We start from the raw sequence: 23,898 nt of genomic DNA, 5'->3' as shown, positions 1-23,898 counted from the left end.
TTCTAATTCTGTTCCTAGACACCAACCAAATAAAAGCCAGGTAAAGAATCCTCTTGCCCCCTCCATATACATATGCATACGTACCAGGGTTTCTCAACCCTGCCATGACATTTGGGCTAGATCTTTCTTTCTGGGGGGCTATTTTGAGCACTGATTAGCAGCATCCCTGGCCTCACCTCACTAGATGCCAGCAGCAATCTCCACCACTCCCCCTCCAGAGGTTGTGACAATCAAAAATGTCTGCAGACATCATCAAATATCCCCTCAGGAGTAAGATCACCCCCAGCCAAGAACCACTGAGGTAAGACATACATACAGCACCCCCCACATACCTTCTATGTGTATAAAGCAGATGAAAGTGGTGCTGCTCTGGTTGGAGGGGTGGTGTCCTAATTCCCATGCCTCCAAGGCCCACCAATGAGCTTCCTAAAGGGCCATGGCTGGAGAGGGAATTCTTAGTGCCTCCAGTGTTCAGACAGAGTTGTACCTGGACCACTCCTCGAATAATGTGGAACTCAGGCTTCCTGTAGCACTTTCCAAAACTCTGTTCATGCTTCCTGAGTGCTGTCTGCACACCAGCCCCCGAGCTAAGTGTATTTGTGTATGTATGTGTATATATGTGTGTCTTTTAGTTCTCAATAACCAGTTATGACACAGGTACTATTATTACGGTCACTTTAAGGAGGAGGAAGCTGGGCTTAGAGAGGTTAAACAAGCCATTGAACTGTGGTCTGAACCTTTGACTTCCTGACTCCACTTCTTTCAACTTGGCCCTATTCCCTGTTTGCAGTGTGGCTAAGCTGGAGTTTGGGGTCACCATGATCCCCAGATGTTCATTTTAGAAGGGGCACAGAGTAAGCACACAATAGCTGTCAGATATTGGTGTTAATATATGATAAAATAAAATCTGAGTTATCCTTACAGATGAGAACAAACCAAAAGCAGGAGGAAGCATAATGAGGGACACCACAGGTCCTGCTACCTCATGATGACAATGTTCCATTAAGCATCATTTTCCAATTAGCTGCAAAAACCTATGTTTAGACTCAAACAGCCCGTATAACTGTATGGCAGGAGATGCGCTCAACAATGCCCTCCTTCCATACTGTCATCTAGGGATGCAATGATCCTATAACCACCAGGAGGGGTTGAGGGAGCTGGTCCTATACGCTGAGAAGATCAAAACAGGCCACTTACTCCCTGGAATGTCAAGTGCATGCTCTGTGCAGCTCTGGTGCAACCACTGCAGGGGCAGTCAACAGTATAAAGAATTACTCCTGGATGTGGGATTTGGAGAGGCCGGCCATAGGAAGGCTGCTGTTTTATGGCAGATGACGCAGACAGAAACATGTCCTCCTCCCATAAGCATTCCTAACTTGACTCATCAATTAGGAATTTCTGCTACTGAAAGGACTGGCAAAAAGCCATCTGCTCTTTTTCCTGGCCCTCATCCTCCTCCCCCAGGAGTGAAGCATGACCTCTCTGCTGGATGAGACAGAGCAAAGGTACTGGGAGCCCACCATCCAGTCCATTATAATTGTCTAAGGGACCTGCTTGCAGCAAGCACACACCTGCACTTCCCTCAGGGGTACCTGAGACGTGGGCTCCCTGGGGTCCTGGTACAAGTACCTGCTGCACATGTGCAGACATGTGAGGAGCTCTTCTGCAGACCCCACTTCCACCAGGAGGGTCTCCAGGGCTGGACTCAGGGAGGAGTGGGTAACAGGCTTGAAATGGCTACAGGCCCAATTCATTCTATAGTCCCACCTTAGTAGCAGAATCTGGATCCCAACATGACCCCATGGCCTGGTCTAAATGGCTCATGATCAGAAGGGAATGGAGCCCAATGAAGTCATGCCCTCCCCTCAGTCAGTGTGCTCAGAGCCTGTAAGAGGAACATGCAGGGCAGGACTATTATATCAAGGGGAAAGGCTGGCCTCGTCTGGGTAGGAGAGGTTCTGACAGCCTCAGACCTACTCGGCTCTGAGCAGCCTTGCTTCAGTTTGCTTTAAGAGAACAGTCACATGTACGTTCTGTTCACACCACAGACTCTAAGGTTCTATTATAAATAAAAGTGGGCCAATTGTCCATGAGCACACATCTAAAAATAATTGCTACCTGAGAAGTAAGGGTGAATTATTTGGGATAAAACTTAATATATTAAGGAATCTAGTTACATTCCCCTACCCCAGTCCTTGCCCAATAAAAAAAATATAGTAACTTAGAACACACACACACACACACACACACACATATTGCGTACACACACAAACATGACCTTCAAATAAGAGAAAGAGTAAGTAAGTCATTGCTTTTTTAAAAAATACCAAATGACCAAACTACAGAACACAATCTTAGAAGTTCCCTATTTTATTTCCAAATCTGTAGAGTTTCCTGCTCATCTTGCCTCACTACTTCCTACATGGACACGGTACCCTGCCAGCCCTGCAAGAGTTGCTGAACATGGGCATCTTACACCAGGTGATGCTGGTCTGCCAGGCCCCGAGGCTCTCTGGCCCCGTGCTCACACCACTTACTGCAAGCCAAACTAAGTGTAGCAAAGCTCTTGTTTCCCCAGTTTCCTAGAAATAGATATCTTGGCTGATGAAAGAAGTTAAACACAAATTAATAGGGAACTCACTGTGCTTTCATAGTTTCATTCTAAAGTGCCTTCTCATCTATTTGATAGGGGTCTATTTGATTACCACAATAACCCAGTAAGGTACATAGGAAATTACTATTAACCATATTTTAGATAAGAAAACCCCAATCCTAAATGCTTAAATGACCTTTCCCAAGAGGTGTAAAGAGATGAGAGAACCAAAGCACTAGATTTTTCATCTTGCTTTTTAAAATAGTTTTTCCACTTCAATTTTTAAAAGCTCAATATCTCCAGTGATTAAAAACTTAACAAAAGGAATTCACAAATTTTGTTGGGTTAACAGAGATAGGCCTCTCTGATGCACAAGGCAGGATTATATAACCTTTTGAGGTTCTGTGACTGGTAGGAAATATAAACAAACACCTCTGTAAGCAGAGCAGCAAGAAGACTCTCAGGAGAGGGTTGTCACGCTTCTGAACCTGAGTTTACTGCAAAGCATAAACCCAAAGGGCTTTTTTTCTCCACATCTTAGAATCTAGTTCTATTTTCCTCCTAAGCCACTTGACTCCAGGCCAAGTAAACACAGCCCACCCACAGGATGGGAGGGGTCTGTTGCCTCAACAGCACAACTTGATCAACATTCTGACAAGTCTATTTGTCAATCACATTTTACTACTTTCCAGAGGGAAAATGAGCGATTTTATACCAGAGAAACCTGTGTATACCACCTCAACTCAGTGATCACAGCTATCATCACCAGTAATGAAACACAGCCTCCTGACATCATAGCCTCCTGACACATGCACTGAGAAGGAACCAATATCCCTTTCACGGGACTCCTGCCCCCCATATAATCTGAGTCTAACCATGAGGAAACAGCAAACCAACTCAAAATGAAGGCCAGTCCTAAAAAAAAAACCCACTGGTCTGTGCTCTTTACAAATGTCAGAGTCATTAAGAAAGGCTGAAGAACTACTGCAAGTTAAGGAGACTGAGGTGGCAAGACAACTAAATGTAATGTGGGACCCTGGGTTGGATTCTGGACCAGGAAAAAGATGTTGCAGAGGATGTCACTGGGACAGCAGGCAAAGATTACAGTCTGGAAATTAACAACATCATGTCAAATGTTTACTTTCCTGACTTTTCACAACTATATTGTGGTCACACAAGAGAATATCTTCATTCTTAGGGATAAAGGGTCAGGATGCCTGCAAATGACTCTCAAATGGTTCTCAGAAAATGTATATCTATGGAGACTGCATGAGAGTGAGTAGGGGATGGGAATGATGAAATCTGTGCAGCTACATGCTAACAGGATGAAAGGTACACAGGAGTTCTTTATTCTATTCTTGCAATTCTTCTATAGGATTGAAGTGATTTCAAAATAAAAAGGTTTTTAAAATTGGTCTAAACTCAAATTATTCTCTACTAAGACTGACAAATACAGGACTAGGACTGGGTGAGTATATAATTATGGCTGTGAGGAGGGGGTATAACTTAACATTTTCAATTATCTCTTTCAAGAAAAATTTCAGGAAAGAATGTAAGTCTATCTGAGAAGGACGGTGGTAACACACACAATAGTTAAACCATGGTCCACTGTAGATACTCATTTGGGCAGGGCAATGCTGCCACACATCTACCAAAGAAGCCTATGTGAATGGTGCTCGGCAGTGACTAATTAAAGGCCCTCAACCATGAAAGGCACAGACAGGCTGGCTCCAGGAGCCTGTGATTCTAAGTGGGAGGTGCTTATTTTGGGCCATCAGACAACTTGCCTTAATTCCTTCCCTCATATGGACTCTCAAGTTTTGTTTCTAATGCATGATAACATGAAATTAACTTAGGTTCCTGATACAAAATTGATCTCAGGCAAGCTATCTCTGAAAGTCATTATCTTTGGCAGATTAAATTTTCGAAAGATGGCCCCAATAATATCTTCTTCCACCTCACATGATCTTTCCAAGTTTATTTTTCCATTCCATTGAATCTGAGGTGTTTCCACTGCTTTGACTAAGAAAACACAGCAGACAAGGAATGCTGTGCCAATTCGAGGCACAGGCCTTAACTGGGGTTTATGGGCCAAAATCCTTAATAAGCCATCTTGGACCTTAGGTTGTAACTGTAGCACCAGTTGACAGTGAACTATAACTGCACAGAAGACCCCCAGGGTGAGAACTTTCCAGTGAGCCCATGTTAATCCACAGAACAACCACATAAAAGACCCTAACTAAGACCTTCCCAGTAAGTCCAAGTCACAGAGCTGTGAGAATTAATAACAAATTGTTGTTTTATGCCACTAGGTTTTAGAGAGTTTGTCACAGCAGCAAGGGATAATGGATACATTTCCCATCATAATGACCAAACCAATTTGGAATACATTTCTAAGAATCTGAAACCATTAGAGAATATTTCACACAGAAGAACTAGGAGTACAAACAGCACCAACAAGCAGAGGCAGAGGCAAGACAGACTGGGTAAACCCACTTGATCATACTCAGTTTCCTTTCTCTAGCTTATAAGAGGCAATCTATGCTCCATCCACATCTTTAAGAGTGTTGCTGAAGCTAGTTTTCTAAAACCATACAAGTACTCAACAATGCCAATCAACAATGAAAATAAACTTGAACACTTAAAAGAGCAATGCTATTAATATGCACAGCCACCCTACAGTGATTTAACTGTTCAGATCTGGGATGAATCCAAAGGTGGAATTAAGATTGCTCGGAGAAATATCAACAACATCAGATATGCAGATGATACAACTCTAATGGCAGAAAGTGAAGAGGAACAAAAGGGTCTCTTGATGAGAGTGAAAGAGGAGAGTGAAAAAGTTGGCTTAAAACTCAACGGTAAGAAAACTAAGATCATGGCATCCAGTCCCATCACTTCATGGCAAATAGATGGGGGAAAAAGTGGAAACAGTGACAGACTTTATTTTCTTGGGCTCCAAAATCACAGTGACTGCAGCCATGAAATTAAGAGACATTTGCTCCTTGGAAGGAAAGCTATGACAAACCTAGACAGTGTATTAAAAAGCAGAGACATCACTTTGTCTAAAGATCTGTATAGTCAAAGCTATGGTTTTCCCAGTAGTCATGAATGGATGTGAGAGTTGGACCATAAAGAAGGTTGAGTGCTGAAGAACTGATGTTTTCAAATGGTGGTGCTTAAGAGTCCCTTGGATAGCAAGAAGATCCAACCAGTCAATCCTAAAGGAAATCAACCCTGAATATTCATTGGAAGGACTGATGCTGAAGCCGATGCGCCAATATTTTGGCCATCTGCTGCGAAGAGCCGACTCATTGGAAAAGATCCTGATTCTGGGAAAGATTGAGGGCAAGAGAAGAAGGGGGCAACAGAGGATGAGATGGTTCGATGGCATCACCGATTCAATGGACAAGAGTTTGAGCAAACTCCGGGAGACAGTGAACGGCAGCGGAGCCTGGCATGCTGTGGTCCATGGGGTTGCAAGGAGTCGGAAACAACTTAGCAACTGAACAACAACAACAACAGATCTGGGAGGAGAACAATGCACTGTCAGAGCCATTCATTACAAGTCCCATCTGCATTTCTGGATGAGTGTTCATAGTATTGACTAGCCCCCATCCCATGCTATTCAAAGCCATGTCACTTCCAGTGTGCTTTAAAGATCACACGCTTGGTCTACACAAGGGAAAGCTGAAAATGGCCATGTGGTTGGGGTTTATTTTGTGTGATACCATTTTAAAAAATCAAGTGTTTGTTTTTCATCTTTCTTCAGTATAGAGTATATGAAAGATTATTTATAAAATAAAAACACGTATGAAGAATGATATAACAAACGTTCACACACACACCAACTAGTGCAAGAGGAAGCCATAATAGGCCAGGATCTGCCACATGTCCCTTCCTGACCCCAACCCCACTTCCTCCTCAAAGGTCGTCATCACTCTGCATTTCATGTTTGCCATTTTCTTAGTTTTTCTAAAAATCATTTTACCACACTTATATTCCTAAAAACACACCGGTTGTGAACATCTGGGAACTCAGGATACATGGAATCACTGCTGACATTCTTCTACAACTTCCTTCTTCTGCTCAACACTGCATACCTGAAATCCACCCACTGCTTGTGGGCAGCTGAAATCCACTCTTTTTCACTGCTGTAGTTTGGTTAGATTTTCAGAATTTACTTGCAGTCTTACTTGGCTTTCCACATGTCTCAGACCTAGCCCATACCCACTGTAGTTCACTCACTACTTTTCATCCCCGGTAGAAACAACTTTCTTGCTGAACATTTTAAAATCAAGAAATGTTTGACGTAGGGTGCAGCTTGCTTGGGGCTGGTGCATGGGGATGACCCAGAGAGATGTTGTGGGGAGGGAGGTGGGAGGGGGGTTCATGTTTGGGAATGCATGTAAGAATTAAAGATTTTAAAATTTAAAAAAAATAAAAAATTAAAAAAAAAAAAAGAAATGTTTGCTATTCCTTAGATGCCTTGACTTGGTAGTTCTGATTTGGAGGTGCCTGAGCAACCTTTATCGCCAGGGCACCTTGTGCACAGGAAGTCCAGCTGCGGTAGTGTGTGCTCTTTTTCCTGCCTGTGCAAGAGATGGCATGTATAGGGCTCTGAAAATTAAAGCTAGTCTATCAATTTGTTGAAAGTGGTAGGAATCTTGTGCAGCATGGTACAGAAACCAGTATCCCTCATCCTTTAAAAATTCCCCAAGTGAAGCATGCAGCCCAGAAAACAGAATGTTTAAGAAATTGCTCAGTGAGAGAATAAACTGATGAATGTTCCAGAAGGAATGAGGATCCAAAAGGCCTGAGTCCTTGGGTAGCTCTGGCCCCAGCACTGCCCATACCTACTCAGACCACTCTCTGCCCTCCAGATCTACCTCCCCCCACCACCAGCTAAGCATCCACAGAGTCATACTGAGCCCAGATTGTGCAAAAATAAACTGAGTCAGCCCCTGCCTTCTCAGCAGCCAAGCAGGAAATAAAGTGCAATGAGGCACATATCAGTTCATCCTGCTCCCTCACCTCATGCAGGGTGCTCTGCTCCAATGTCACCTCCTTGGAGCAGTCTTTCCTGACCTCCTGATCTAGCTACTCCCCTCTGCCATTCTCTGCCATCTGACCAAGGCTCATTTTTCTTCACAGAATTTATCACCACCTGATATTACATTGTCTAGAACTAACACCTCAAAAAGATGTCCTTTTCATTATAGGGGACTGGAATGCAAAAGTAGGAAGTCAAGAAACACCTGGAGTAAGAGGCAAATTTGGCCTTGGAATACGGAATGAAGCAGGGCAAAGACTAATAGAGTTTTGCCAAGAAAATGCTCAGGTCATAGCAAACACCCTCTTCCAACAACACAAGAGAAGACTCTACACATGGACATCACCAGATGGTCAATACCAAAATCAGATTGATTCTATTCTTTGCAGCCAAAGATGGAGAAGCTCTATACAGTCAACAAAAACAAGACTGGGAGCTGACTGTGGCTCAGATCATGAACTCCTTATTGCCAAATTCAGACTTAAATTGAAGAAAGTAGGGAAAACCACTAGACCATTCAGGTATGACCTAAATCAAATTCCCTATGATTATACAGTGGAAGTGAGAAATAGATTTAAGGGCCTAGATCTGATAGATAGAGAGTGCCTCATGAACTATGGATGGATGTTCGTGACATTGTACAGGAGACAGGGATCAAGACCATCCCCATGGAAAATAAATGCAAAAAAGGAAAATGGCTGTCTGAGGAGGCCTCACAAATAGCTGTAAAAAGAAGAGAAGTGAAAAGCAAAGGAGAAAAGGAGAGATACGAGCATCTGAATGCAGAGTTCCAAAGAAGAGCAAGAAGAGATAAGAAAGCCTTCCTCAGCAATCAATGCAAAGAAATAGAGGAAAACAACAGAATGGGAAAGATTAGAGATCTCTTCAAGAAAATCAGAGATACTAAGAGAATATTTCATGCAAAGATGGGCTCGATAAAGGACAGAAATGGTATGGACCTAACAGAAGCAGAAGATATTAAGAAGAGGTGGCAAGAATACACAGAAGAACTATAAAAAATAGATCTTCATGACCCAGATAATTACGATGGTGTGATCACGCATCTAGAGCCAGACATCTTGGAATGTGAAGTCAAGTGGGCCTTAGAAAGCATCACCATGAACAAAGCTAGTGGAGGTGATGGAATTCCAGTTGAGCTATTTCAAACCCTGAAAGATGATGCTGTGAAAGTGCTGCAACTCAATATGCCAGCAAATTGGGAAAACTCAGCAGTGGCCACAGGACTGGAAAAGGTCAGTTTTCATTCCAATCTCTAAGAAAGGCAATGCCAAAGAATGCTCAAACTACCACACAATTGCACTCATCTCACATGCTAGTAAAGTAATGCTCAAAATTCTCCAAGCCAGGCTTCAGCAATACATGAACCGTGAACTTCCAGATGTTTAAGCTGGTTTTAGAAAAGGCAGAGGAACCAGAGATCAAATTGCCAACATCCACTGGATCATGGAAAAAGCAAGAGAGTTCCAGAAAAACATCTATTTCTGCTTTATTGACTATGCCAAAGCCTTTGACTGTGTGGATCACAATAAACTGTGGACAATTCTGAAAGAGATGGGAATACCAGACCACCTAACCTGCCTCTTGAGAAACCTATATGCAGGTCAGGAAGCAACAGTTAGAACTGGACATGGAACAACAGACTGGTTCCAAATAGGAAAAGGAGTACGTCAAGGCTGTATATTGTCACCCTGCTTATTTAACTTCTATGCAGAGTACATCATGAGAAACGCTGGGCTGGAAGAAGCACAAGCTGGAATCAAGATTGCCAGGAGAAATATCAATAACCTCAGATATGCAGAAGACACCACCCTTATGGCAGAAAGTGAAGAGGAACTAAAAAGCCTCTTGATGAAAGTGAAAGAAGAGAGTGACAAAGTTGGCTTAAAACTCAACATTCAGAAAACGAATATCATGGCATCAACATTCAGAAAACGAAGATCATGGCATCTGGTCCCATCACTTCGTGGGAAATAGATGGGAAATAGTGGTCATGTATGAATGTGAGAGTTGGACTGTGAAGAAAGCTGAGCGCCGAAGAATTGATGCTTTTGAACTGTGGTGTTGGAGAAGACTCTTGAGAGTTCCTTGGACTGCAAGGAGATCCAACCAGTCCATTCTAAAGATCAGCCCTGGGTGTTCTTTGGAAGGAATGATGCTAAAGCTGAAACTCCAGTACTTTGGCCACCTCATGCGAACAGTTGACTCATTGGAAAAGACTCTGATGCTGGGAGGGATTGAGGGCAGGAGGAGAAGGGGACGACAGAGGATGAGATGGCTGGATGGCATCACTGATTCGATGGACATGAGTCTGAGTGAACTCTGGGAGTTGGTGATGGATAGGGAGGCCTGGCATGCTGTGATTCATGGGGTCGCAAAGAGTCGGACATGACTGAGTGACTGAACTGAATTGAACTGATATTACATTTGCTGTTTACTGTCCGGGAAGCTCCACGAGGACTGATAAGAGCACTGGACAGAGAGTAGGTGCTCTATGGGTGTTTGATGAAGGAAGGACTGACACAGGTATGTTCTGTGAGCACAGCGAAGGGGACAAATTCTACTCTGGCTTGTTCTGGAGAGGATGCCAGCTGAGCTTGAGTTCTGAGGGACAAGTAGTTCAAGGTGAGCAGCTCTCTCTTTGGAGCAGGACTAGAACTGTCCTTATTTGGGTCCACATCTACCTCCTCCGTTGCCGGGGGCCTGGCCAAGTGGAGACTACTTTCATTTGCTTGGGGATTCTCCAGAGTACCTAGCACAGTGGCCTGCCCTCATTCATTCCACGAATACTTAGAAAGCATCTACTAGGTGCCCAATACTGGACAGAGTAGAAATTTCAAATATTTCTCTAAATTGAATTACATTATAAAAAGTCTGGGATTGTGTTTGAGTCTCTTTGGTCAAAGCAAGCTTTTACAAAATTCAAGTGTTATGTCCTTTAAAATATAAAGTATTCCTGAAACACAGCCTTCAAGATTTTCAACTTCAAAGAAATAGCACAGAGCCCACTACAAGCCTGCTTCCAAAAATTGAATTCGTATCTCTATAGAGGGAATGCCCTCTACTCCCCCCTGCCCCCGCCCAGTTCACCTCTGTGAAATGTACAATGATGATAATGAAACTTGCCAGCTACTATCCATGCAGGGACAAAGAGTCAATATCCAGCAAAGATAGGGTGGAATATGGAAAAACCCCAGTAGGAACAGGTTTTTCTCTCTGTTAATGTCAGTGTCCCAAACTGATACCAGAGCAGTGATATGTAAATAGAAGGCTCAGAAATAAGACAGAGACCTCAAAGCACACCTAATGGATTTAGAGTTTGCAAAAAAGCAATACCAAACCAAAGACAGGCAATACAGGCACAAAAGGAATGCAATGGACTTCAGGAAAAAAAAAACACTATGAATTCAGTAAAATGCTATGGAAAGATTTTCTCTATGGAAGGCAGATACATCAATAACCAGTATTAGCAATTTATCAAAACTACAGCAATCTCTGAGCAAAACAATATTAGTGGAACAGTCTTGGAAAGCAACAAATCAGAAATAAGAGCTGACATCACTTTGAAATATTTTTTTTAATTTCCAAGTGCTCATTAAAAATCTGTGTTTCTTCCTATGTTCTCTGAACCAAACTGTTGTACTATAGAAGCATTATTTGATTCTCTCTATATATACAGCTTCTTTTTCCCAAATTAAAATCATATTTCTCTTTGTTCCTCAGTACTTTTGAAGAAGTTTCCATTCTACTGCTGGATTGAGTTATTTATTGAGTTATTCTTGTCAGTAAAATATTTAGTTAAATATTTAAAAGACTTAAGTCAGTGGTCACACAGTGTACATTTGTTTTTCAGTCACACAGGTTTTCATTGGTGAGTTCACTCAATTCTTAACAAAAGAATATAATGGCTTCATTATTTAAAAAAACACATTGCTGATGGTGACTGAGAAGTTATTATTGCTTCTCTGTTAAAGAGACAGATAAGATGAGAGGGTGTGAGAACAAGCATGGAGCACATGGGCTTCAGAGCTCAAGTACAATGCAGCTGGAGGAGAAGGCCAGAAAAGTAGAAGGGGACTGATGCAACGAAAGAGAACAGGCCAAGTGGATCATCTCCATAAATCAGGGTCCAATATCATCAGGCAACAAAGCCCTCAAGACCCCACTGTTTATCCAGAAACATACAGCACACCTCAGAGTGCTGGCCACGCCTTGTGGGGGAGCTGGAGGCACTTACCACCCCACACAGAGCCTCTCCCAAAACTGCTTTAAACGTGTGACTGTGGCGAAAGAAAAAGAGGCTTACTTGGATGTCACAGGAGAAGACGACCTCTTAGAAATGCTTCTCAGAGGAGACATGAGGCCCACGCTGGGAACAGAAGCAGTTGTTCTCGGCCCCCTCTTCATCTTCTCTGTCTGTAGGAGACACAGAATAGGACAGCCATGGCCCATCACTACCATGACTTCCATGATTTTTAAAAATACCCCAGATGGAAGTGATGCGCAGCTTTTTTTTAGAAGGAGCCAAACAAAGCTATACTGCTTCCCACTATGGGAATCTTTGTAGAAAAGCACCAGGGGATCATCCCATTTAGGTCATTCAGTCAGGGAAAAAAATTTCAGTCTTAAAACATAAAGACCTCCTTTTCCTTTTTATCTTACAAAAAGCTAACAAGGAAACCAGATTATGGTCCTGGATATACAGAATCTGGAATGACTACAAAGATATACAATCACTATAAAATAGCTATAGATGGGTACAAGACAGTGAGCTGGAGACCTTGACAGTATACCTGGTTTAACAGGAACTATAACCCCTCCATCCCTCAGCATCTCCATGGCCTGCCCCACACTGGCCCCGGGCCTGGCCCAGAGCAGATGCTCCATGACAGTGGTTCTCTTGTCTCCCTATTGTAACTTTTTGCAACAAATTCTCATGGGGCCCACATTCATTAGCCCCCTTCCACAGTATTCCATCCAACAGTAAAACCCTAGCATCTGAAACATTCACTTCTCTTGTGAGAACCTCAGGATCATACTGGATTAAAAAATAAATAAATATGGTATTACAAAATAAATGCCCAATGGTAATGTGGTATTTAAAATAAGTCCACATGTCATATGATGCTTCTCCTTTTAACAGGTGGAGCTTAGTTCACTTCTCCTCAAGCATGAGTTGGTCTCTCTCTCTCTTTGATCTTTTGCTCTGGAGGAAGCCAGCTGCCATGTTGTTTGGACTCTCAAGCAGCTCTACAGAGAAGTCCATGCAGTAAGGAACGGGGGCCTCCTGCCAAGGGCCACATGAACAAGCCATCCTGGAAAACCCCTGCCAAGTTTTCTGACAACTGCAGTCCTAGCTGCCTGCAGTCCTGACCACATCCTCATGAGAGACCCTGAACCACATCCACTTAGCCATGATGTCCTCAGTTTCTGACCCAAAGAACCAGTGAGGTAATACACATTTGCTTTAAGCTGCTAAGGTTTGGGGTGATTTGTTACACAGCAAGTGGTAACTAATGAACGTAATACAGCATATAAAATTTCTAAACAAACAGACACAGCTGGGGATACTGCTCAACATCTGCCTTACTGATGGTGTTAGCAAGACAACAAAAAATTTCAAAGGCCACTGCTGTGGATGAAGACTGACCCAGAACCTCAGTTCTAGTTGCCTGTAGAAGCAAGACTGGCCCAGAAGCAGACATTCTTAAAGAAGCAGAGAAAGGGCACTCGGAACATTCTTTCTGACCCCCAACCTCCTTCTGAGGGCTTTGAAAATCTATTTCAAGGCAGTAAGATTTAGGAGGGTGCAAAAAGTTACAGGATTTTCAAAGGTTGGGTGCCATTTAAAACCAAATCTTTTCCTTGAGCAGTCCCTGAAGACTGATGGAAACAGACCCCAGGTCAAGTGCAGGGAATAATCACAGTGTCAGATAACCCAGTCCCGAGGGGTGAATGGGTAGAAACCTACTGGAGAGGCCTCCACTCCGGCAGGGGCGCCTTTCCCAGCATCTCCTCCACCAGATGTAGATGCGATCTTCTTCCTCTCGACATTTCGAGTGGGAGAAGACTTGTAGGAAGATTTAAGGGAGCCAGCAGGAGCTACATGGGGACAGGCATGGGATACTAGAGTTACAGTATAAAGGCCAGAGACACAGGGAGAACAGATGGAGAAGTTGAAGGAGAGCAGAGAGTTGGGAAGAACACCACATTTCAGTTAAAACGTGAGACGAGGAATCCACATTCTCAAAACACTGCCGTACTTTCTCTAGTATATGCAGAATAGATGTTATCTTAAAAGACTCCCATGCTCAAGAGTCTAGGTCATTTCAGGAATTCAAAATCTGGGCTTTGGATTCACCATCACCTAATAGCTGGTTCACCTTGGGTAGGTTACTTAATCTCTCTAAATGTCAATTCCCTTGTACAAGAGAGAGTTAACATAGCAGACCTGACTGCTGTCCTTGGAAGGGCCTGTTTATAAGCTTGACCCTTGTAAGCAACTGGAAACTTGGATTTCAAAAGGGTTCTCACCATTAACTGATGAGTAGGTCACTGTACCTAAGCTGTTTGTACCAACATTATGATTTATGCTGAACATGTGCTTTTCTTCTGAGTCTGGAATTTGAGCATGGACCTGGCAGAAGGTGCCCATGTGACCAGCCCCCAATAAAAACTCTGGGCACTGAGTGTCTAATGAGCTTCTGTGGTTGGCAACACTTCACATGTGTCCTAACTCATTGCTGGGGGAATGTGTCCTGTGTGACTACACTGGGAGAGGATGCTGGGAGCCTGTGCCTGCTCTTCCCTGGACTTTGTTCCATGCAGTTTCTCCCTTTACCTACTTTTCTCTGTAGCTATTTGCTGCAATAAATCATAGCTCTGAGACCTCCTAGAGAATCATCGATCCTAGGAGTGGTCCTCCTGATGCATTCTTTGTTCTCAAAATGGGGATACTTCCTACTTCCCAGGAATTTTTTGTTTATTTGTTTGAGACATAATTCATATATCAGAAAGTCACCCCTTTAAAGGTATACAATTTAGTTGCTTTTAGTATATTCAGAAGGTTGTGCAACCATAACTATGGTCTAATTCCAGAATACCCTCAATATCTGCAAAAGAAATTCTGTGCCCATTAAGCACCCACTCCCCTTCCTCTCTAGCAACCACTTGTTTGCTGTCACTCTGGATTTGTCTATTCCAGACATTTCATATAAATAGAATCATATCACTTGTGGCATTTTCTGCCTGGCTTCTTTCACTGAGCATAATGTTTTCAAGGTTCATCATGTAGCATGTGTCAGTAATCCATTCTTTTTCACAGCTGAATAATATTCTACTTTATAAAGAAAAACATTTTTTCAATACATTCATCTGTTGTTGGACATCTGGGTTGTTTCCACTTTGCAGCTAATATGAATAATGCTAAGACTTGTATACTTTGTGTATGTTTCAATTTCCTTGACTCTACATCAAAGAGTAGAATTGCTGGTTCATGTGGTAACTCTAACATTTTGAAAAACATGCCAGACTGTTTTTCAGAGCACCTGCAACATTTTACATTCTCACCAACAATGTATGAAGGCTGTAATTTCTCCTCATCCTCACCAATACATATTACAGCTGACTCTTGAATAATACAGGTTTGAAGCACATGGGTCCACTTACACTCAGATTTTATTCAATAGTAAATACTACAGTACTATCTGTGGTTGGTTGAGTCTGTATGGGGAACCAAGACAGAAGGCTGATTATAAAGTTATACGCAGATTTTTGACTGAGGCGGCTGGTACCCTCAACTGCCAAATTGTTCAAGAGTCAACTGTATTATCTTTTTTCTTTGAATTTTAGTCATCCTAGTAAGTATGAAATGGTATTACGAATTTGATTTGCATTTCTCTAATGACTAAGAATGTTGAGCATCCTGTCATGTGCTTATTGGCCATTTTATATATTCTCTGCTGTGCTATTTCTGCACAACTACCTGTAAACAGACAGAACAAGGTAGAGGACAATATGTCATTTATATGTGATCTCACTGAATACACTATATCTTGGGAACTGAAATGGAGACCCAACATGCCTAATGTGAGCATGGTGTTATTTGCAAACAGAGAACGCTAGTCCCCATTCACCATGCCATGACAGTTTGATCTGCTTTGGTCAAGGAAAGGCTTTGATGATGTGGCCCAGTGTTTCCTGGACTTTGGTGTGCAGATCTGGTGGAGCCTGATTAGTGAGGCTCTAGATATTTGTGCTTACTATGCCCAGCACTGTGCTATTTCATTTAACCTTCATGCCAATTTAAAGTAACTCCACTTTATAGATGAGGAAACAGAGGCTTAGAGAGGTTAATTAACTTACCCAAAGTGGTAAGAGCTAGTAAGTGGTAGGGCTAGTTATGGGATTTCTGAGATTGCAGTGTATAGGCTATTTTTACCAAACTGTCTGGTTAAAAAAGTCTACTAGCCTCCATAGCTCATGAAATGGATTTCTTTTCCTAATCCACATGCCCTCAACCATAAAATAACTTACTCACCTCTGTGACACTTGAAAGACAAGAAACATAGCAACAGTAAAACACTGGTGGATAGAAAATGTTATTAACCATTGAAGACATTTCATGAAGCCAGGGAACGGGAAGCAAGATACAAAAATTCAGGAATAACTCATAGGCTGACCAATATCACTTGGGGTACCTTTCTCAGTGTCACCAGCTTGGCCTCTTTTACCTGAGTCACTGGCCTGCTCAGAGGGCACGAGTGTACTTCTGCTTCTGGCTAAAGAAGCCTGTGTGGATGTCAACAGTCACAGAACAAGAAATGTTTCCATGGGACTAAGGTGCATGCAATTAGCTGAGGGGTGGAATCAAATGAAAATTTTAAAAAGCAAAATCAAAACAAAATAAAATGCCTACAACAACACAGTGCCTGATGAAAATCAATTTTGAGGTGGCAGAATGAATGTGGAAAATAAAAATATTGTAGCAAAGGATGGCTTTGGAGCTTGTCACAGTAAAAGAAAATGGACGATGTGTCATTTAGAGCTTGGGAGAGTGCGTTACTTCTGTTGGGGTGCCAGAATTCATTCAGTATGCTACTACAGAATTACTGTATCACCAGAAGAGACTTAGCCCATTTTTCAAGATATAATATGGACTCAAGAAACCATTTACTCACCAAAGTAGCTCTAACACTGAAAAAAAGATTACTCCTACAAAACACTTGTTTTAGGTCCTCTGTTAGGAAATATTTTATAACACACTGATTTTGTTAATGTAGAAATGTGCATCCTTTCATATTTTTCCCATATAAACAAGGGCAAAGATTAAATAAGAAACATAAAAATAAAAATAGCCAACTAATTATCAGCTTTAATGGAGTTAAGTAGCAGTATTCATACTCTAAAATTTAGTGACTGAAATGTCATTCTGATGGTTTGGAACATATTGTGTGATCATGGATTAACTTTTCAATTACTTTGTATTTTTTGGATATCCACTAGCCAGAAAAATGGTTTGGGAATTTCAAAGTTTCAATTAATAATCCACAAGCAGATAACTGAGTGGCCAGCAATATATAAATATCATACTGATTTTCTTTATACATTAATCAATGCAAATATGAATTTAACATTAATTTAATGAATGAAAACATACAGGACATACAAATAGAACAGATACATAGAGTTAAAAGCAAGTAGATGTTTTCTCATCCAGCTCTTAGTTAATTCAAGGTTTCTAGCACTTACCATGAACTGCATCAGAAATCATCAACACTGACACTCACGGGTTCTCTGACACACAGGACAGACCTCTGTGCTGGAGGTGCAAAGTTAAAGCCAGAGGAGAAAAACCAGGAAGGCACACTGGCATCTTCAAAGTCACAAACATTATCCTGCTTACCCCCTGGTGATGACTCGACATGTTAAATATTCCACTGGCACCGGACACTTCTTCATTGATGCTAAGATACAGATTTAATGCATAGAGAGCTTCCCTCCCTTCCTTAACCTACACATTCTAAAACGTATCAGTTCAGACTTACAGTGCCTTCTCTGAGCCTCCATTAGAACACAGCTGAATCTATTCAGTTTCTGAAACTGGCACTGTCCTATACCCATCATCTCCCACCTCAAAACAGAAAATGCCACCCATCCTCTCGCCCTTTTGAAGATTTCATATTAGTTCTGAACTTCTGTTTTCCAAACAGAAATGAGCAGGCTTACAGATCACAGACAAGAGCACAGCCCCATTTTTTCACATATCTGAGTCTCCCATGTACCTCTGCCTCATCAATCCCGCTGTGTCTGGCTAACCAACAATAGCACACCAATAACTGGGCAGTTGCTTTTTTAACAGTCACATCTGTCCACTGGTCAATTAACTCCAGGCCATGATAACGTCTATGTGCACCGTGGAAAATGGAAGTCTCTTTCAGACTGGGAGACTAGCATTAACTCCTGTCCCTTTCCAACAATGACCTTGCTCTAAAGAGCAATGCCACTTTCCAAAGTCCCATTAGTGAGGCCCGGGGGCTCCCACAAACAGATCACAAGGCTAGGAGATTGGGGGTATTTGAAGAAGGCTCAAAAGAGGGGCTCTCACAAAGACTAACATTAACACCAATGCTCACACTAGAGAGAAGAAAACTGGAGAGACCAGGTCTACACGTTCACTTGCCTCGGTCTGGGGAATAGGATATTGCCGCAGTGGATGAAGACAGGCGCTTACTCATGGGAGGCTCCGTCTGCTTTGGCAAATTCATGGTTGATGTTGAAAGTTTGTCACATGCTGCAGAGAAACGCATTAAAGACATTGGTATTCACACCACTCTCAACCAAGAAACACATTTTCCAAAGTGTTCTTCCTGTCCTCATCCACACGCCTCTGAAACCACTGCGGCACAGCACGCTGCCTCCAGCTCCCTGCTCTCTACTGAGCAAGTCTGAGAAGGCCTGGGCCACAGCAACCATCTAGTTGAAGCAAGTTCTTCTCTTTCACTGCTCAACTTTGTGCTTCTCTTTGATTTCAAATATTCAACCTCACTCAACTGTTCAACTAAAGCCATGCTAATCCCACCAGCCAACCATTTCCTTGTGTCCAGGGACTTTTAAGTATATTCAGACCACACGAAAACAAAACCAACCTGGACCGAGAGACCAATCACCACTGCCAAATGTTCTATGATCTGACTGAGACTGTGTGAGCTGAAACCAGACTTTTTCTGAGGTTATCTAGAGCTCAGGTTGCAGAGAGGAGTAATTTGTAAAGCAAAGAGCTGTATTTAAAGCAGAACAACCTTTAGCAGTTGGTTTCTTGCTCTTATCAAGAAACGGGGTCACAATGGCCCTTTCTCAAAAGGCTCTGACTGTTTATGGTAGGATTTCAACATGCGGTCCTGGGTTTGGTGCTCTTACTTGCAGCCATTATTTCAGACAGGCTTGTAAAGGAAACCATCACAACAACTGGAGAGCTGCTAACAGTACCAGCCAAGCTGTGTTGGAGCTTTAGGCGAAAGGAAAGATGTGTGGCCCCGGCTCTAAAGGAAGCAAACTCATCAATAATATTTTCAAAATCTGCTCTTCTATTCATCTTGTTTACAAATGAAAGAAGTGCCATGTGTGACAATTTCTCCTGACCAACGGATGATCCTAAATAATTTTTAAATAACTTAGACTGCAGTAAAATGATATTGTTTGGGTATAAATAAAATATTTAAACTCAAAATATTATGAGTTTTAATATACTTTTCGGTGTTTCAGTAATTTTTTCAAGTATTTCAATGTTCTGAAAAAAATAACCATTAGAAATTACATAAAATCATGTCTCTAGGGATACATATTTCCCCTTCTGCCTCAGGCTCCCATATGGCTCAGCATGGTACTAGTCTTTGGAAATTCAACAGTTTGTTTATCACGAATTATTCTGTAGTGATTTTGATTAAAATATTCTTTTATCTTGATTACTGAGATTTTGGGTTTTCCCCTAAAATGAGGGCTCTGGTCACATACCTCAGCTCACCCTGGCCCAGGGCTCTGGGTGTGATTTCCAAGGAGTAATTGTCAATTCTACCTGCCTCTCTCTGGGCGGAAGGCGAGTGCCCACATGACAATGAATGTGGTCCAGGCAGCAAAGACTCTGCTATTCAGCAGCACCAATAAAAATTATTCTTTGTCAAAGAAATGCTGGAAATCAAGGATATTTATTCCTACAGCTATAATTTGACCTTCTGGGTAGGTGGTAAACATTGTATCTGTTACATCTTGTTTTTTCTCTGCCAGCCAAGGATGAGTTGAATTTCTGAAGTCATCATTAAATGGGAGCAAGGTTTTGCTAGTTCTGTTCTTGATCTAGACCCTAAGAATTTCCCAGGCCTGTATACAAAACAGAGAGCCTATTAGAGAGAGGAAATCAAGAACGAAGCCAATTTATCTCCTTTTCTGGATTCACAGTGTTAGTACTGATAAACTCAAATGCCTTTATAGGAATCCGTAACATTCATACCTGCTGCTGCTGCTAAGTCGCTTCAGTCATGTCCGACTCCGTGCAACCCCATAGACGGTAGCCCACCAGGCTCCCCCGTCCCTGGGATTCTTCCGGCAAGAACACTGGAGTGGGCTGCCATTTCCTTCTCCAATGCATACCTAACACTGTATAATTATAGGTTTTGGTGACCAGAAGTGACTGAAATACACTACTACTTAATGCCTAAAACCAGTGATAAATTAGAGTGTTAAAGATCTAAATGCACAGAAATCAAACACTGACAACATTTTCAAGGCAGAGCTAAGGATGAAATGTCTCCAGGGTGCTAGGATGTAAGGCATGCACGTTCCACGATGACGAATAAAGAAATATGGGTACGTCATTTGTATCTCTAGAAAAAAAGTTCTAAGAAATCAATTGCAAAAGTGTTCAAGACAGACACAGTGATGGAGGAGGGTGACCGGGACAGTCATCACAAAACGCCATGGCACAGTGATGCTCAAATATACCGTTGGTTGACTCAGCAGCGGCGGCAGTGGTCCCTGGGTCCAGAGGGAGGGTGCTGGCTGCTAAACCTAGAGGAGGGGGTGGGGTATTTCCTGATTCACCTACACAGCAAAAAAAAAAAATCAGACCAAAGAGAGGTAAAAGAAAAAAGTTCCAACTGCTGGTTGATTCTCACTTGCATTAGGAAATTAGAAAAAGTATCTGGGATGGGTTGTTAACTTCTCCAGATTAAAACAGAAAAATATATTCACTGACAAAAGATTGTGTATGCTAAGTCACTTCGGTCATAAGAACAATATAATAAAGTCATGAAACTGTACCACACATGTAAACCCATTTGCTCTCGGAAAGAGCTGGTATATAACTCCTGCATAACATAATGGCAGATACAGACAAGAAGACACTAAAAAGATGGCAAAGCCACCCAGGGACTAGTAACAATCCATACATTAAATTAAACATCTGAAAATTTAAAGATGAGTATGAACTGGATAATGAAATAAATAAGTCACCTTGAAACAAAACTGAAAGAGCAACAGAAATAAATGATGTGGAGTGAAGGACCCCAGCCCCCTTTAGGGGTTACTGCTGCTCAGCCTTTCCCAGTCAAGCTGTAGCCATGACTTAGCCCACAGCCACTGACCTTCCCTGAAATCAGGTTATCTCTGGGCTTGCTAGGTGGATCCAATTAAGCAGGCTCTACATTCATTTTCTTTGCTTTTTCTTTTGCTTTACCTCAAAGCCCAGTTACTGTATCAACTGCTGTTTGCAAGCAAGAAGAGTGAACAGATCTCCTTCACAAGAAATGCATACACAGGAAGCTTGGCAGCTTTAAACATCACATCTGAAAAAGGTACCTGCAGACCGGTATAAAGCACCCCTAGATCTTGTGGGTGCTGGTCTGCCCATGGTCTCCCCTTCCTGCCCCGAGATCTCCCCAATGGGCCCTGCGATGCCAGGACAGTCTTTCACTCACCATCACGTCCTCCGGGTCCGGCAGCCAGTGATGCTCCTCCCGACGAGCACTTCTTCTTCAGCTCCAGCTGCTGCGAGCGCTCCAGAGACCTGCGCATCATCGCCTCCAGCCGCTCCTGTCCAGTTCATGCAAGAGAGAGCAGCATTAAGCACCCAGCCCCACCGCACTGCTGTGCCTCTGCGTGGGCGTGAGTCACCAGACAGGGCTCTCTGCTCTGCATCCAAAACCCAGGCACGCGTGCTCGCCCCACCACACCAGCGCTTTCTTAGTGGGCGGAGAGTAAACGCTGCGGCTACTGCGGGCTCCCAGCGCCAACACCTCTCCCTTCCCTGGAGAGAGGCGGCTGCTGCAGCAGCCAGGCTTTGATTTGGTTAAGAATAGTGCCAGGCCAGAGTTAACTCCTTGACACCAATCCCATCCAGCAGAACTGGAATTGTGCTCTAGAACCAACTGCATCCTCTCGAGTTGAAAAACATACAGCACTATGATTTGAGCAAACTGAAATTAAGATATAATTTGAATTTGAGTAGCCTTAAGCATAACTTTTTGGGGTGATACACCATGACTTTGAAGTCTATTTTACAAGGTCCCATTTTCATCTTAGAACTTCTTAAAGGGGAATTAACTGTGTTCTCCATTGTAACACTTTTCTGCTTGTGATACATAGTATTCCGGGGATAATACTGCAGATTTCAAAATTTTAAAAGACACAAGAGTAGGGAAACTTGTGACTACAAAATTAAGCATTTACCTATTCTCACATGTAGATGGGGAGAAGGGAGGGAAGAACTAAACAGTTTTTAGCCAGAAGATGAAAACAACAACCAGGTTTCTCTCCTAACAGAGCATTTATCAAAAGCACGCCCCTGTACTAACCCAACTGTTCTTTTCATAAAGTTGGGCCTGATTGCTGGCAAATCTCTCCCCGGCACTGGAGTGAAGCTGTCCTAATTTTGTGCTCCCTACAACCTCAATGACACTGCAAATCCCAAATCCACTCCCTGCCTCCACTGGAGAAAGTCCGCAGGGTAAGTGGTTACATGGACACCTTTTCACCCTCATAAAACTAACCCTGAGGTGCTGGGCTAATCCTAGTCGAATTTCAAACCCAAAAGATATTATTTTCTCATGGCTTAAATAAAGAAGTGGGCAAGATTAATTTAGAGTAGCACCAAAGGAGTGACTATGACTTAAGAAGCGGGGAAAGGCTCCTTTATTTCACTCACTTGAAACACAGAAAGGCCACTTAGGAGGCACGTGGATCTGCCTTTCTGTCCCTACCAGAGGAATGAGATGAGCATTCTCCACATCGCAGACTCTGCTGCATAATTTTTCCTCCAAAGAGCACTGCATTAAAAGATGGCCTCTTCAGGGACCTATGAGCAGAAAGGATATTTCTTTCCTCCAGTAAATCTCAGATTTGTATTTGCTATTAACTGTGCACTAGTTTCTGGCTGAGACTCTACAATCATGAGTGTGCATTTCCTGGCAGAATCCTGTCCTTACGACCCTGGCCCATTAAATTCTCACAGTCAGTCCCAGCAGTTTGTACAAGAAAAGATAAGGGCTTGGAGGAACTAGAAAGAACTTCTTAACTATTTGAGGACTGAAGTCTGGTCACTCAAAATTGGAGCTCAACAGTATTTCATTATATAGATTTAACATCAAGTATTTAACTTTCCTAAATGAAATCAGTCCTGAATATTCATTGGAAGGACTGATGCTGAAACTCCAATACTTTGGCCACCTGATGGGAAGAACTGACTCACTGGAAAAGACCTTGATGCTAGGAAAGACTGAAGGCAGAAGGGGACCAGAGAGGATGAGATGGTTGGATGGCATTACCAACTCAATAGACGTGAGTTTGAGTAAGCTCCGGGAGTTGGTGATGGACAGGGAAGCCTGGCGTGCTGCAGTCCATGGGGTCGCAAAGAGTGGGACACAACTGAGCGACTGAACTGAACTGATTTAACTAATGACCTAATCTAAGTGTTGAAATCTTTCACCTCAGAGTGAATTTAGTATTGAGTGGGTTATGGGAGACTGCCTACATGCCAGAAGGACCTCACAAGATAGTTGCTCATCTATTTGGACACTAATGAGAACTAAGAACACCAAGACTGATCAGCCAGCCACATCACTGAACAGCTATCTAGGGGCATAACCATAAGGGAATGCCATCCACAGCCAGACCTACTCCTGAGTCAATAAGTTACCTTTAGAAAAAATACCTGTCATCCATCCCCAATCCACTGAGCTGCTCC

At 42.6% G+C, this 23,898-nt stretch overlaps 1 protein-coding gene across 5 annotated transcripts in view; it reads right to left on the bottom strand.

The window, feature by feature from the left end:
• Positions 1 to 23,898, bottom strand: part of MAP7D2 (MAP7 domain containing 2) — an 89,335-nt gene that overhangs the window by 20,712 nt on the left and 44,725 nt on the right. For 3 of the 5 annotated variants that reach the window (XM_018043819.1, XM_018043824.1, XM_018043822.1), the window contains exons 4-8: positions 21,635 to 21,749; positions 20,661 to 20,759; positions 18,346 to 18,456; positions 13,636 to 13,766; positions 11,971 to 12,080 (exon numbers count right to left, since the gene is read on the bottom strand). In XM_018043819.1, coding sequence (XP_017899308.1) covers positions 11,971 to 12,080; positions 13,636 to 13,766; positions 18,346 to 18,456; positions 20,661 to 20,759; positions 21,635 to 21,749 — 566 coding nt within the window. The remainder of the gene's footprint in view (positions 1 to 11,970; positions 12,081 to 13,635; positions 13,767 to 18,345; positions 18,457 to 20,660; positions 20,760 to 21,634; positions 21,750 to 23,898) is intronic. The other 2 variants (XM_018043821.1, XM_018043820.1) reach the window with 2 other exon arrangements.

The sequence above is a fragment of the Capra hircus genome (assembly GCF_001704415.2).
Source record: "Capra hircus breed San Clemente chromosome X unlocalized genomic scaffold, ASM170441v1, whole genome shotgun sequence".
NCBI lineage: Eukaryota > Metazoa > Chordata > Mammalia > Artiodactyla > Bovidae > Capra > Capra hircus.
This window is presented reverse-complemented; position numbering and strand designations above follow the sequence as displayed.